Source organism: Theropithecus gelada, chromosome 12, assembly GCF_003255815.1.
Source record: "Theropithecus gelada isolate Dixy chromosome 12, Tgel_1.0, whole genome shotgun sequence".
Lineage (NCBI taxonomy): Eukaryota > Metazoa > Chordata > Mammalia > Primates > Cercopithecidae > Theropithecus > Theropithecus gelada.
In genome coordinates, this window is record NC_037680.1 from 22,671,233 (window position 1) to 22,686,946 (window position 15,714).

General features: G+C 34.4%; 1 protein-coding gene across 1 annotated transcript in view; it reads left to right on the forward strand.

Moving 5' to 3' along the window:
• ARHGAP15 (Rho GTPase activating protein 15) overlaps window positions 1-15,714 on the forward strand; it is a 630,382-nt gene that overhangs the window by 409,097 nt on the left and 205,571 nt on the right. Inside the window, exon 11 of the mRNA XM_025405285.1 lies at window positions 15,305-15,382. Within this exon, the coding sequence (XP_025261070.1) occupies window positions 15,305-15,382 (78 nt within the window). The remainder of the gene's footprint in view (window positions 1-15,304; window positions 15,383-15,714) is intronic.

The following is a 15,714-nucleotide window of genomic DNA, read 5'->3' on the forward strand; positions in this document are numbered from 1 at the left end:
GAAAATTACTATAAGAATAAATTATGTTAAAAAAATTGTGTTTAATCAAGCTTAAAAATGTGCCTCTTCTCCCCCAAATTTCTAAGTACAGTAATATACTTCTTTTTTTCTGTGTCTTGGTGTGTCCAAAATAGCAGGTAACCCAGGAAGGGAGAAACTTTGGATAATAGCAACCACTCTTTTGAATGCATTTGAAACCAATATGTTGTACCCATTTTCCCTTTCTGTTCCTCTCCCATTATGTACTTGCCCCCTTCTTCTCCACCTTTTTCTCTCCCACATCTTACACAAGTGAACTCATCGTACTTGTCTTCTTTTCAGTTAAAGTCTGCTCCCAGTAAAAGATCTGATAAATTAATCCACATACTGAAGCATGTATGACTAGTGAGGTTTGATGTGAAATCCTCCAATAGGATTTGAAGAAAAAAGAAAGAATTCTAGTTACAGAATTTTACGCATTAGCAAGACTGTGTGAAATGTTTTAAGAAAGAATTATCTTCCCAGAATTTCTGAAAATAAACTGTAAATGTAGCCTCTATAATTAATATTAACTTATCTTGGGAACCAATGGCATAAAATCCAAGTCTTCAAATTGAAAATCTTTCATTTCTATCTTCCATGGCACTTCAAGATTTAACTATAGTGCCTAATTATGGATTTCCGAACATTCAAATTCTATGGAGTTTCTAACATCAAAACTCAAACTCTGCCATCCCCTGGAGGAAATAGAGAAATTAAGACATGCTTTATTTACATTTCATACAAAAGAAAACATGAAATATATTTATAATTGATATCTTGCCACTTTGGAAGGTCATGTATATGGAGTTAGATATTCCATAAATGTTATGTCAATGAACATCAGCATATATAAAACATCTTAGTTTTTTTAAATTTGTAGATAATATATGTTTTGATCACATACAACATGAAGTTTTAAAGTATATGCATATTGTGAAATAGGTAAATCTATGTAACTAACAAATTACCTCACATAGTTATCATAGATGAGAGCACTTAACATTTACTCTCATTACATTTTTCCAGAATATATGTCATCATTACCTGTAGTCATCTTGCTATCCAATAGATCCCTTGAAATGTATTCCTCCTATCTAATTATAATTATGTATACTTTGACCAACATTTTCTCATTCCTACCATCCCCCCAATCATCCCAGTCTCTAGTAGCCACCATTCCACTCTCTCCTTCTATGAGATCAACCTTTTTGAATTCCACATATGTGTGAGATCATGCAATATGTATATTTCTGTTCCTGGTTTATTTCACTTAACATAATGTCCTTCAAGTTCATTCAGGTTGTCACGAAAGCAGGATTTTTTAATGGTTGAATAGTATTCCATTTGTGTGTGTGTGTGTGTGTGTGTGTCATATATATATGATAAATGGTTGAATGATAAAATGTGATATTATATATGTGATATATATATCACGTGATATATATAATATCACATTTTATTCAACCGTTTATGGACACTTAGGTTAATTCCATATCTTGAGTATTGTAAATATTACTATAATAAAATAAGAGTGCAGATATCTTTTTGATATACTGATTTTATTTCCTTTGGATATATACCCAGTGGGAGGGATTGCTGGATCATATGGTATTTCTATTTTTAATTGTTTGAGGAATCTCTGTACTTTTTTCCATAATAGTTGTACTAATTTACATTCCCACCAACAATATAAAAGGGATTCCTTTTATCCACATCCTTGCCAATACTCATTATCTTTTGTCTTTTTAATAATAGCCATTCTATCAGAGGTAAGGTGATATCTCATTGTTGCTCTAATTTGCGTGTATCTGATGATTAGTGATGTTGAGCATTTTCCCGTTTACCTATTGGCCATTTTCATGTCTTTTTTGGGAAGTATCTATTTAGTTTTTTGCTCATTTTTAACTTGGGCTCAGGTCATTTGGTTTTTTGTTGTCTCGTATTGAGTTGTTTGAGTACCTTATACATTCTGATGTTAACATCCTGTCAAATGTACAGTTTGAAAATAATTTCTGCCATTCTATAGGTTATCACTCCACTCTGTTGATTGTTTCCTTTACTGTGCAGAAGCTTCCTAGTTTGATGTAATCTCATTTGTCCATTTTTTGGCACATGTTAGTTTAAAATATTTTCTTTCCATGACAATCAATCAGAAAGAAATGAGAGATACTAAATATATATATAAATATATATGTGTATATATACATATGCAAATACCCACATATTTCCACAAATCTTTCAATGTAGATCTATGTGACAAAATCACCCAGAAGCTGAAAATCTGGTTTGTATTACACTAGTGCTAGATGAGTTTAAATAAGGGAACAATTGGTATTGGAATGCCTTTTTTTAAGTCAACAAAGTATTTTCAGTAAACAGAGGGTGCATAGTTCTTTGTTAGATTGTTAACAGCCCTTATGTACTACAGAATGAAGCTGAGAAGTTAGGTCTCTCCTAGACCACTAGAAGAAGGCTAATCTTTCTACTTTATGTTGTGACAAAAGAAAGTCAGAAAGCCAACTTTATTGCTACCTCTTGGCTTTTGCTTATGCATTTCTTTTTGTACGAGTCCCAAAATTGCAAAAGCCAATGGTATAAATTGTCCAGGGAAAGGTAGAGCTTCTAAGTAGGGAAAATGTTTTTGTCTTTTCAGTTCTATTCCAGGTACCTTATATTTCTATCTCCAAATCTGGATCTGATTTCCCCAGTAAGAAATAGTTTATGAAATACTGAATTTTGAGATTTCTACTGTGTGTCCCATGAAGATTTTGAACCTCATTTCAAGAGTCTTAAACCATCTTTCAGCTAAATTAGAGATACAAAATACAGTATTCAAGGATACAGAACAGATTTATGATAGTTTCCAAACATTTTTCAAGTGGGTCTGTGGGAACATAAACTCATAAGTATATATTATCAAATAATTTCAATCTATGTCATAATGTTTTCATAATAAATGTTATTAATATTGTTTGTTCACAAGAGTAATATATATGTATATACTATACACATGTGTGTATATATATGTATATAAACACTTATAAAATAGTTGGGAAATATGTAAAACGATTTAAAAACAGAATCATTTTTATAATCCACCTCACAGAGAATATATGTTCTCACATTTTAGTGCATGCTATGGCTCCATTACATATGGCAGTGTGTATACCATGTTTGTTACTATACCCCAATGCCTAGTACACTTTTGCAATATAGTAAGTGCCTACACAATATCTGTCAAATTGCCTGGAGAGTTGGAATTCACCAGTTCAAGGGCCACAGAATATCTTAGAATTCATCTGTTCTTCCATTTAATCACAGTTTAACACAGGTCCATCTGCCAAGCAGGAATGAACATGCCCTAGTCCCACCTTTCTGTTTAGCAAAAGTATTAATAATATCCGCTAAACAGTTTCTCCTGTATTCTCAAAAAGAAAAGAGTCATCCTATTTGTGTTTCCTGAGAATAGGAAGCTCAAATGTCTCAGCTTCATCCGCTGTCGTAGTTAAGAGCACCTTCTTCTTTGCCTGGGAAAGAGGCTACTGACACTATAATTTCTCAGAAGTTTAGACAGGCAGCAAGAAGCTGGAAAAAGAACCATTTTGTCTGTGATCTAAATAGGACTTTGCTGATGGTCGGTGTACTCCAATGGGTTTGTAGAATATCTTGTCTGTGTGCCTGGAATTTGCTTTTACGAACTCACTTGAGAGGCAGCAGCCAGGGGAGCGCTCTCTCTCACCTGAATGCTCAGCAGAGGCAAGCCATCAAAACCCTCCAGGAAGTGGCAAGCCAAAGGGTCTGAATTAGAGGCACCTCCCCAGAGAAGATCAAAAGTTATGCTCCACCAACACAGAGACAATGAGAAATGGTTGAATGTGTTCTAAATTAAACTGCCCTGGTGGTGAGCAGAGATCTGCCAAAATCTTTCAATTAATCACTTTTACCTTCAGGGCAGAGTTAGGCCTGAGAGTATTTCAATAGATTTTTATTGGAACAGAGTTATTTCAGATATTAAACTATGTTGCACAAAGTAAAAATAATGTTATTTTTAAGTTGCTACTCTTGTTAAATAAAAGTTGGCAAGTGTTCTTGGGGTCTGTATTGTGTCTGTATTTGTGAATGTGTGTGGCTTTTTCTTGTGCCATAATCCCCATTGATTTTTAAAAAGTGAACAGCAATGAACTAGGTGATAAATATATTTATATAACATTTTCATTAATAATGTGTTATAAATAATTGAAGAAAGGTTTTAAGTATATAATTCGCTACATCACAATTGGAATTTTTTTTTCCTACATCTTCAGCAGTAAGTTAATTAGAATCACCTGCATTTCCTTGGGTGGACACCAAATGGATTGCAAACAAAAACAGATTAAAATAGCTGCTGGAGCTCATGGCATACAGATGACAAGATTCACAAAAAGGACAATGAGACACTGAAAATGTTCGCTTTTCAAACAATTTTAGAGGAAATTTAGCTCTTGCGACTTCTCTGTAAAAGCTGCCTGTAAGTGTTTTGCTGAGAGGCTAGAACAGCTTTGTTTCTGATCCCTTGATGAGTGAGAGAAATGTTTAAGAAAGATCACTTTACAGAGAGATTCAGGCTGAAATGTGATGACTGTGATTCAAGCCAAGCCAAAAATTACAGTTCAGAATGAAAGGGGAGGGACGTGGTTTGGGAATCCATTTTCCCACATTCCTGAATCTCAATCATCCCAGCCAATGTTTAAAAAAATCCAGTGGAAAACAATGAGGTCACTTTGTTTAGATGTTAAAAAAAAAAAAAAAAAAAAAAATTACGGGTGGAGGGATTGAAAAGAATGATGGCAAATGTATGAATTTTAAATCAATATCTATTTCAAGTATGATGGGATCAAAGGTACACTTTATATAACTCTTACAACCTCATCCCAAAAGGAGCCATTTTTCAGTTTTCTTCTTGTTTGTGTTGGTGAGCCATTTATTGTGTTTCTTTAACTTATGAAATAGTATCTTGCTAAAATTTTTTTTAAAAATGTACATGGGCACATAGTACAGATTAATCCTCCTGAGACTCCAAGCTTTCCTTAGGAATAGCATCTCCAGGAAGCTGGTTTTCTTTCTTTAAACCTGCTGTGACCACCCCACTGCTGTGTAGATCTCAGGTTATGCTGGCATATTGGCTTGCAAACTACCAGATGATAGTGGCAGATGAAATTAGATTCATTGTTCTTGTTACTTCTATTTATTTTAATGAAACACACTAAGCAAGTCATACTACCAAATGAATGATTTATTTACATCAGCATGATCACAGCATAACAGTAGAACTGCAACATAAAAGAAACTCAGAGAATAATATGAGATAAACCAAATACAACCTCCAACTTCAATATCTTCCAGATACACTAAGTTTTTCTTCAAGGCAACAGCTCTCACTTAATGAAAACCAGAATCATTGACCAAAATTTGTCTTCAAGACTAAGATTTTTTAAAAAAAGAAACATGTAAGATAATTTGTCAATGACTGTTTATAGGTACCTTGTTTCCCACTCTCCAGAAATCATTTCAGTTCATCATCTTTGGTCTGATCAGACCACCGAAGCTAGGTTCTTTTCTAGAGAAATTTCACAAGCAAACTCAGAATATTGCTGAGATCTTTCTTATCTTCAGATATTTCCAAATGATCCTAAGGCTGGCATAAATCACATTTATGTCTACTATCCTGCAGGCTTCATGCAGTCAGGCCTCAAATTCTTAGCTTAGAGAGAGATGTAAGATTCAATGTGCAGAAAATGAGCCACATTATAGGACACTATTGTTCCACTATTGTTTCATGTTAACTAGGTATTAAGCAAGGTACATAAATGGCTTATCAATCTATATCACATTAGCCACACTGGAACTTTTTCCCCTTGTCTTTGCCCTGGTTGACTTACCATTTGGTAATCCTTAAGTTAAAAGGAATCATTTTAAAAGTGGGAGTTAAATTCAATGTATAGAGGCTATACACACAAACAAGCCTAATCCATAAAAAGAATCACAGCAAATGGAAACCAGGAAATAATATTTTTAAAAGTATACTACTGCCTATACTACCAGATTCCAATGGTATGGATAAGCATCTCCAATTATAAGAAAATTGATGAGATATTTTGGCAAGAACTAAGTATAAATATAAGGGAAAAATTCTAATAATGAGGAATGACAGTGGTTTTTCCCCTGTATCCACATTGAGGAGGGATGGCTTTTTTTTTCTTTTTGTAACATTTGAAGAAGTCAGTGAGATTTTCTTCTACTTATGGAAATGTCTAATATCCCACTTAACATGAATGAGAGAGATGAAGAAACTAGGAGAGTAATGCAATAAATTGTTTTCAAAGACTGAATCCAACCCTGCGTCTCTATACAAGAATACCTAATAATAGTAAAAAGCAAGATAGCCACTCTCTTCCCACATGTCTCCCTACCATCCCCCCACCCACAATCCCCAAACTCTATTGTCCCAGAACTTTTCAAGGCATAAATGATACAATGCAGAACCACTAACACACTTAACCACATAGATGACACAATGCAGAACCGGTAACACACTTAACACTCAGGGTATTTAGTTCTTTTCCTCACCCAATTTTGATGCTGGAGCAATATAACAACATCTGCCTTCTCCAGTGTCCAAATAAGACAAGGCTCGTTAAGAGTTTGGGACTGGGCAGAAGAGCAAATAAGACCAATATTAACGATAAATATTTTTGCAAAAAAACAACAATCTTATTTCCAAATATTAACAGGTTGAAGTAACAGGGGCAAAGGAAGGAAGTGAGGGTGAAGCATTTGAAAATGATCCCAATCGCCCAAGTATTCCATGAAATGTCCTTGAAGAAGCATTCTCCTTTCTGATTCAAAAGTCTATTTGATACCACCTTTTTCTTAGTATGTATGTATATATATACACATATATATATTCCTTTATTATGTGCTCTTTCAAGGTATTTAATTTAAATCTGGAATTTGCCCCTAGCTCAGACACTGGCTATATAAACAATTTTAAATAATTGCTCATTTTTTTGTATCATAGGTTCTAAGCCATTTTCTCAGAAATGAAAAAAAAAAATCCTTAGTGACCTCTTTTTAGTCTAACATTAATGAAAAATTAGCAACAAATATTTATCTCTTCCATGTCTTAAGAGAATAAAAATTCTTATTTTCCTTATGAATCCCCTACAAATACCTGGGAGATTAAATACATTTTTTTCAGAAATGAATAATCAAAAATGAGCCAATAAAATCTAGATAATGATAACCAAAAGCAAATAAAATAATGAAGGAAAAATTGAAGGTATTTTGTTATGACATTAAAAAGAAAAACTTGTTGCAATAATTGTGTCTATGAAGCAAGCATTCATAGCAGAGATATGAGGAAGGTAGAACAAAAAACCAAAATGAGATAAAAATTGAAAAGAAAAGGCTCATGAAAGAAATGGAAAACTAGGCCGGGCGCGGTGGCTCAAGCCTGTAATCCCAGCACTTTGGGAGGCCGAGACGGGCGGATCACGAGGTCAGGAGATCGAGACCATCCTGGCTAACACGGTGAAACCCCGTCTCTATTAAGAAATACAAAAAACTAGCCGGGCGAGGTGGCGGGCGCCTGTAGTCCCAGCTACTCGGGAGGCTGAGGCCGGAGAATGGCGTAAACCCAGGAGGCGGAGCTTGCAGTGAGCTGAGATGCAGCCACTGCACTCCAGCCTGGGTGACAGAGCGAGACTCCGTCTCAAAAAAAAAAAAAAAAAAAGAAATGGAAAACTAAAACAACCTCAGTAATAAAAGAATTGAAAAATACATAAATGATAGTAGGAATTTCTATAAACACAGAAAAGGACAGGAGGAAGAAAAATGAAGTGAGAGATGTGCTGAAACTCACCTGTAACAACCTATTCTTCCAACATTCGAATTGCAATTGCGTAATGACTGTTTTAAATATTCACAGTTTAATCCCTTACCATTTATTTCCCATGTACCAATAATGAAAATTATATAGTAGTATCTTCACAAACTAATGAAACTTCTGTTTTCAATTTTTAAAGTTCTGTTTTTATGAAAAACGATGTAGGCCTCACATTCAAGTTGGCAGACTGAAAAACTATGTCTGATTCTCTTCCCTCAAAACAATCCCAATGAAATAATAGAAAATATGTGTTTTAAAAAGAAAAAAACTGATAATGGTGCTGAAAACAGAAAAGGTGCCATCAGCAGACAAGAAATAGAAATTCCAGGAAGAGAGGAAGCAGATGGGATCAAACAAATAGAGAAATGAAAGCAGGAGAAACACCATTCCCAGACACCACAATTAGGCACAGTTCTTTCCAGGGATGTCCCAGAGAATAACCAAACTTGGAGTCAACAGATAAAAAGAATAGAAATTGTCCAGAGGGCAGTAAAGAAAGTAATTCATTAAATAACAGGATCTAACAGCTGTGAGAACTGGCCTCCTCTTTCTTTATCCTGCACCAAAGAGGCATCTACAGCAGGTGCTTGAGCCTGAGAGCAATTTCTGTAAGGATAGAAAAGTTGCTGGCATCTGAGAAAGAAGGCAATAGAGAAGAAAGTGTCTCAGGTCTTCTCCAACAGAATTAGATATACCTTTTCCCAGGTGCAAAATAGGTAAAGTTCTCTATACCCTAAGTTAAGTCTCCCTTACTTTGATAACTGGGGAGAACCCCTGGCCTATTGTCTACTCACCACCCTTTTACCCTGCAAGATACCCCCACATACCATTCTCATTTAAGATTGGACAAGTTGTAGGGAGGGAGAGAGCTGGACACATACAGAGGTACCCATGACCACTGTTTATTTTAATCAATCTCAATCATAAAGGTAATCCAATATTTGATAATCTGTCTTAAATAAATTCTAGATACAGAGAAGAGAGATAATAGAGGGAAAACAATATTGAGCAAATAATATAAGAAAATGTTTTCCAAATGAAAAGGCCCAGATGGGGAGCACATATGAGTGACATTTTACTACTACAAGTTTAAAGAGAAAAAAAAAATTTTAATCCGAGAGCAAAAGCAATTTACCTGTAAAGTGTCAAGAATCAATTTGACATCAGACTTAACAGCAGGGATGCTAGAAGATAATGGAACATTTATTTTTCAAAGTTAGAAAAGTAAAAGATTATGAAACTGAAATAAATATTCAAGTCAACAATCAATTAGGAAGCAAAAGAAAACAGTCAGACGGGTAAAGTAAGAAAAATTATCAATCACATCCTTTTACGAATCAAGAAATTTCTTAAAATTCAATCCAAGAAAGAATAACAATGGAATACAAGAGAAGGAGGGTAGTTGATGCTGACCTAGAGTCACATTGTCTAAAATGGTCATCACCGGCCATGTGTGGTTAAGTTACTCAAAGCTGAATAAAATAAAATTCAGTCCCTCGGTTGTATTAACCACGTTTCAACTGGTTAATATTCTCTGTAGCCAGTTATATGTGGCCAGTGAATGCTGGTTTGGACAGCAAAGAGACAGAACATTTCTATCACTGCAGAAACTTCTGTTGGGCAGGACTTAATCTGAAGAAATGAAGAAACCTACAAAGGAAGAAGAGGACAAGTTAAGTCTTTTGGGAGCTCTCCTTTGTGAAACTAAATTTTAATGTTAAACCCCAACATGCTCCCTTTTTAAAAAATAGTGACTATTAACCCATAGATAAGTCACAAAATAGTTATAAAAAAACAAAATGTCCCAAATTTTAAGAATATAAACAATAAATGCATACAGAGTAAAACTGGGAAGGGAAGTAGTAGAGAGAAGTAAGAATAAATATACTGCTTTATTTTTCATAGCTCAGAGATAATTTGATATGCTAACATATAGAAATAGGCAAATTAACTCAAGAGAAAGAGGGTGTACAGATAAGTGGTAGGAACTGTGAATGCACTAAGCTCTTTATATTTTCTGAGAAATCAATAAATACCATTCAAAGTTAATTAATAAACAGAAATATGACATATTAACATTAACAAAAAGAATGAAAATAGAACTTTTCTTTTTGAGACAGGGCCTCGCTCTGTCCACCCCGGCTGGAGTGCAGTCGTGTGATCAAGGCTCACTGCAGCCTCAACTTCCTGGGCTCAAGTGATTCTCCTACCTCAGACTCCTGAGTAGCCACCATGCCAGGCTAATTTTTAATTTTTTGTGTGTGAAGATAGGGTTTCACCCTGTTGCCCAGGCTGGTCTTGGATTCCTGGGCTCAAGTGATTCTCCTGCCTTGGCCTCCCAAAATGCTGGGATTGTTGGTGTGAGTCACTGAGCCTGGCCTAAAATAGAACTGTTAACAATAACTATCTTTGGAAAGCAGGTTGGGGCAGCTACTGTCCTTAGTTTGGATTGTATATTGTTCTATGTGGTTTAATTTTGGTTTTTATTGTTTTTTTAAACCATGGAAGTATGGCAAAAAAAAAAAACCTGTATATATTTTTAGAATGGTTTTTATGAAGTCATATAGTTATCCTATAGAATAAAATTATTCTCGTTTGAAAATCAAAATTGTGCCAGCTATTTCCTAAGGGAATCATTCTTAGGAAATAGCAAGGCTATTGAAGGATGGGCATCTCATACGAAATTAACCATAATTAAATAAAAATGGCAGATAGGTACAAAATAAACACCACTGAGTTGGAAGAGAGATTAGAATTCTAAGTTATATCTTGTACTCTCAGTCATTGAATTTAAAGTGTGTGAACAAATAAGCTAGCAAAAAAATGTTTGAAACACTCACTTCAACTTAGAGGAGGAGGGATAGGTCTAAATGGCACCAGAGTTTCTCATGTTTAGCTCAGAACCCAAGTAGAACTTTGGAAGGACTGAGAGAGAAAAGTGCAGGGGTTGAGGGCAACCTGAGTGTTCCTGTGCTCAAAGGTTTTCACCGGAGGGAGAAGCCAGAAGTTCAAAGTATTGCGAGAATGGCATTTCTTGTGGTAGCTCTGGCCTCCTAGGAATTAGGATGCGCCATAAATCTCAGGAGAGGGACTGTTTGTGCAAAATTCCCAGCCCACATTTGCAGGCTGCAAAGGTTCAGATGCATTTTGTTGTGTGTCAGAAAACCAAGCAGACTTTCGGGGCACACCACTCAACCAGGCTCAAACTCCACATCTGCGTGGTGTGTCCATCATTCGGGCTACCCAAAATGCTACCTAAACCAGTTTTCGACTATTTTTAACAGACTCGTCTGCATTGTCAAAAACTGCCCATATTTTGGCAGATAAGCCAGTCAACTCTGGACAGAGTGTTGGTCTTAGATTTCTTTTTGCAAAGTGTCTAAGATTTATGGTGGGAATTACTCATGACAGCTGCATTCTTTCCGCTGGGCTTAGACCACCATTTGGTCTAATAACTCCTAATTGTGTGTCTATCCCAGTCTAAGCTTCTTCAGGGAAAAAAAAAGAAAAGTGAGGGAGGGGGTGGGGAGACTTTTAAAAATCCCCTACAGCAATACCCAGTGATTTCTGCCAACAGTAAACACTATTTTGAAATATAAGAAGGTTAGCTGATGATGAACAAATAAACAATATTTCAGTGAATGTGGATTTCTTCAGAGAATTTTTCATACTACCATTAATGCCAGTCTGACTTTTTTAAAAAAAGTAAAATGACTTAGTTTTATCGTGTTCCCAAAGTATTTTTAGCATAACAGGCAAAAATCCTGTTAGCATTTACAGTCATGTTATTTTCTTGAAAGAGGTACCTCTCAAAGCGATTTTTCACCAACCTTCTCCAAAGCACAAAAGAGGTACCTTGAAGACATTGGTCATTTAAAAATCATACGAAGTCTAATTATATTTCCAAAATAAGTAGTTTGCAATCCAGCAAGAATAATGTGGTCATGAAAAGGATGTCCAAATCCACCAATTTACATTGGTTTGGTTTGGCATAACTTTCAAAGTTCTTGGAGTAAAAGGAAGATGGCACGTGAATAATTGTAATTTGGGTAATAGTCCTAGAACTTTGGGTCTGCTGTTCCGTGAGCCATTCAGGGGAAAGCAAATCAACTTCAAGACTGTACCTACATAATTTATAACTGTTAAAATTCACTGATATGTTCCAGATTATTTCGCAAAATGTAATACCCTCCCTTTTCATATGAAACTTTGTCATTTTCACTCTATTTATGTAATTTAAAAAGTATGATAGCCAGAAAGCATGAGCCATTCAAAGCAGGAGCCGCTAATGTCAGAGATCATTATCACTCACAAGATATATAGTGTTGGTATCTTTGAATTTAAAGGGCTTGAAAGTTGTGTCAAGATAGATTCATATTGCATCTAATATGTTTTGCTTTACTCCCTTTTACTTTCTGGTTTCTATCTCCAGTCACAAAGCAGTTTCTCTGCTGTGACTCAGGTCTACAACCACAGTGGTAGCACAGGTCTGATTTACCCTTCCTGTCTCCACCAGCTGTGCTCCCTCCTTTTATGCCAAAAGAAAGTTGTGTTATTACTTTAGGATGAGGCTGCTTTCTTTAAACAGTATACTGCTTTCCAGTTGTTTATATGTAATATATGTCCAATCCATATGACTTTTTCAAATGGTTTTGATTACTGGACTTAAAAATTTTTTTAAAGAAATGTATGAAAGACGAAGGAAAGCACTTCTTATATTGTAACTCTCTAAAAGAAAAAAACGTTTTGGATATAGGGAATTTCATCAGTTAAAAACCAGTTTACGACTCTATGCATTTCAATGGAATGTAGAATAATATTTGAAAAGGAAGAGTGCTAACTTCACAATAGACATTCATTTGATTTTACACCTTGTATAAATATGCATATTAAAGCAATGATTAAGTAAGACCCTTATTTGCAATTAAATTTTGAAATTCAAATAATTTCACTTATAATAGACCTCTGATAAGGGTCTAGCTAATTAGCAAAACAACATTTTTTAAAAACACACAATGTTCTCATTTTTGTTGTAATAGATATTCACATTTTATCTTTAATCATTGTAAAACAGGCTAATTTGATTTAAAAAAAAATTAGAATTTCTCATTTAGAGAACATAGACCCACATATTCCATTGATGTTTCTATTTTCTACAATAATTCTTTTTCTCTAAATTCCTTAAAATCAATTGATAATCCATGGGAAAAAATCAGGGCCACGTTCACTTGATCAAACTTTGTTTGTTTGTTTGTTTGTGGTGGCAAACATCAAGGTGACTTTATTCACCACTCATGGTTCTGATGCCATTTGTCTACTTCCAAATCCAAAACTCTCCCCAAAACCCCCAAGCATGCCATTATGAACATTTTTCTATAAACATTTCAGGGCCTCTGAGGATGATTTTAGAGAATAATTTTAAGATAATTTCCTCAGTGGTTATATGTTCAAAAAAATTAAGAGGGAAAACTTTGAAAAGGACACAGTTTAATGTAAAATTTTTGGTAGTTTTAAATCTATCATGTTATTTAAAATTTCATAGGTTAAAACTAAGTACCAAATAGCATCTAATGACAAAGGAAAAAAATGATTAATAAGTTTTTTGTAAATTAATTTTTTAACATTCTGGGTGTAAGTGCGTGAACTTAAGACCAAAATAGACCAATACTAAAGGTAGGAATTAAATATTAGAAAAATTTTAATTAGGACTATTATCACATTTAAGCTGTCAAGCAGAAATTGTACTTTAAAACAAACAAACCAGAGTAGACTTAGATTAATGGAGGTAATTTGTGCATCACGAAGAAAAAATATATTGGATTTTTACAAATATATATGTCTTAGAAAGTTTCACCACTGGCTAACTGGTGTCCAGCTTCATCCAATTCCTCACAACTTATAGTTCTCAGGGAGAGACAGAGTCTCAATCATTTCTTAGATTATTCTAGAACTATAAAGTCACATCAATTAATACATTTGTTAATAGCTATTCCATTTTATTGCCATTATCTCAAGTAATCATATAGTTTATTACATGGAAGAGCAAAAACTATAGTGAATGACTGTCCTAAATTATGCCATTACTACCAGTGTTCTAAGCTATGTTATTCTACCCTAACCTCCCAATGAAATATTTTGCACAATGGCAGAAGTGTTCCTAATATAAAGTGTGTAAAAATGTAGAGATAGTAAAGCAATAAATGAGCTCATTTTATGCCAGTAAAGAGCTTTGGAAAGCCTTTATTCTGTTATACTATGGCAATAATTTCTACCAATATATTTAATACTATTGTGAATTACAATGATTATCCACGATGCTATACCACCTCCCTAGAGAAACTGCTGAGATAAGACCTCTGCGTCTGCTGGCAGTTTCACCTAGGCCTCTCTGAGTGCCCAGACACATCAAAGAATATACACTCTTGACATTAAAATTATGTTTTCGGCATTTTTAGATACTACTATAGTGTTTGACTAAGTGTTTCCCTTTTCGTTTTCCTGTTTCTTCGTTGTCCTCATAACGTGGTCATGAAATTAACTAGATTCTATAAATAGATGTATGGAAAACAAGTGAATGATTATTGAAATTCACTGCCAGGATAAGTTATTTTGAATTACAGATGAACAGTTCTAAAATAATCTGAAATTCATTTTACCATTTTGCTAAAGATTTTTTTATTTTTCTCTCCATAATGGAGCACCCATTACCTGTAATACACTGGAAGTTATCAAACTAGCATTATATCTAGAATAGAATTTTTACTCTTTAGTTTCAAACAATCAGACCAAAACATGTTGTTCTGTAGCAATCACAGGAAAACAAGAATAGAATAGAATAGAATAGAATAGAATAGAATAGAATAGAACAGAACAGAAATGGAGGGAAGATAAAGAGCTGAGGGGAGGAGAGGAAGGGAAGAAGAGAGACAGAAAGGCAGGAAGACAGTAAGTCAGGCCAGTAGCAAATGTCTCACAAATGTCTTGAGTTATTTTACCTTGTAGAAAAAAGGCAATAATACACAAATGTCTGGAGGTTTCTCCCCTACCCAGTTTGATTCCTATATTTTCCTTGGAAATGAACCTTAAATATATGATGTAATCCTATGCTACCTATTGCCCTTTTGTGCCTCAATTAGACTCAAATTTACTGATGATAATTTTAATTATGACTGAACACCATAATTACTTTATTGAGATTAAAATTTTGAAGGGTGCATAATTTAGAACATACAAATTAGTTTTCTCTGAGAAGAAGAGATATTTGGTGTGATTTACTCCTTCTTTTCATAGTTTTTTTTTTTTTTTTAACCATCTCAGTTCCTATATGTGCTAATATAAAATATGCCCTTTTGTCTTCAGGTCTAGATGTTGATGGAATATATCGAGTTAGTGGCAATCTGGCAACAATACAGAAGTTACGATTTATTGTCAACCAAGGTAAGTGATTTCCACTTCAGAGATTTTTTCAAACAGTTTCATATGGAACAATATTTCAGACACTGTGCTGTACGTACTGTGAATAAATAATAATAAAACTAACAGGAGAATGAGAAAGTGGAGGAAATTTAAAAATTATCAGAAAAGTAAAAGATAACCAACTAGTTTATCTAGAAATGAATAGAATATATAGAGAAACAAATTAATAGCTTATGTGAAATAAATAATGAATGGAACATGTCAAAATAAAAATGGGGAAAAAATAGAAAAAGAGTAAAAGAAAAATGACCCATATTCAAAAAATGTTATTGACTTGCAATGGACACTTACTA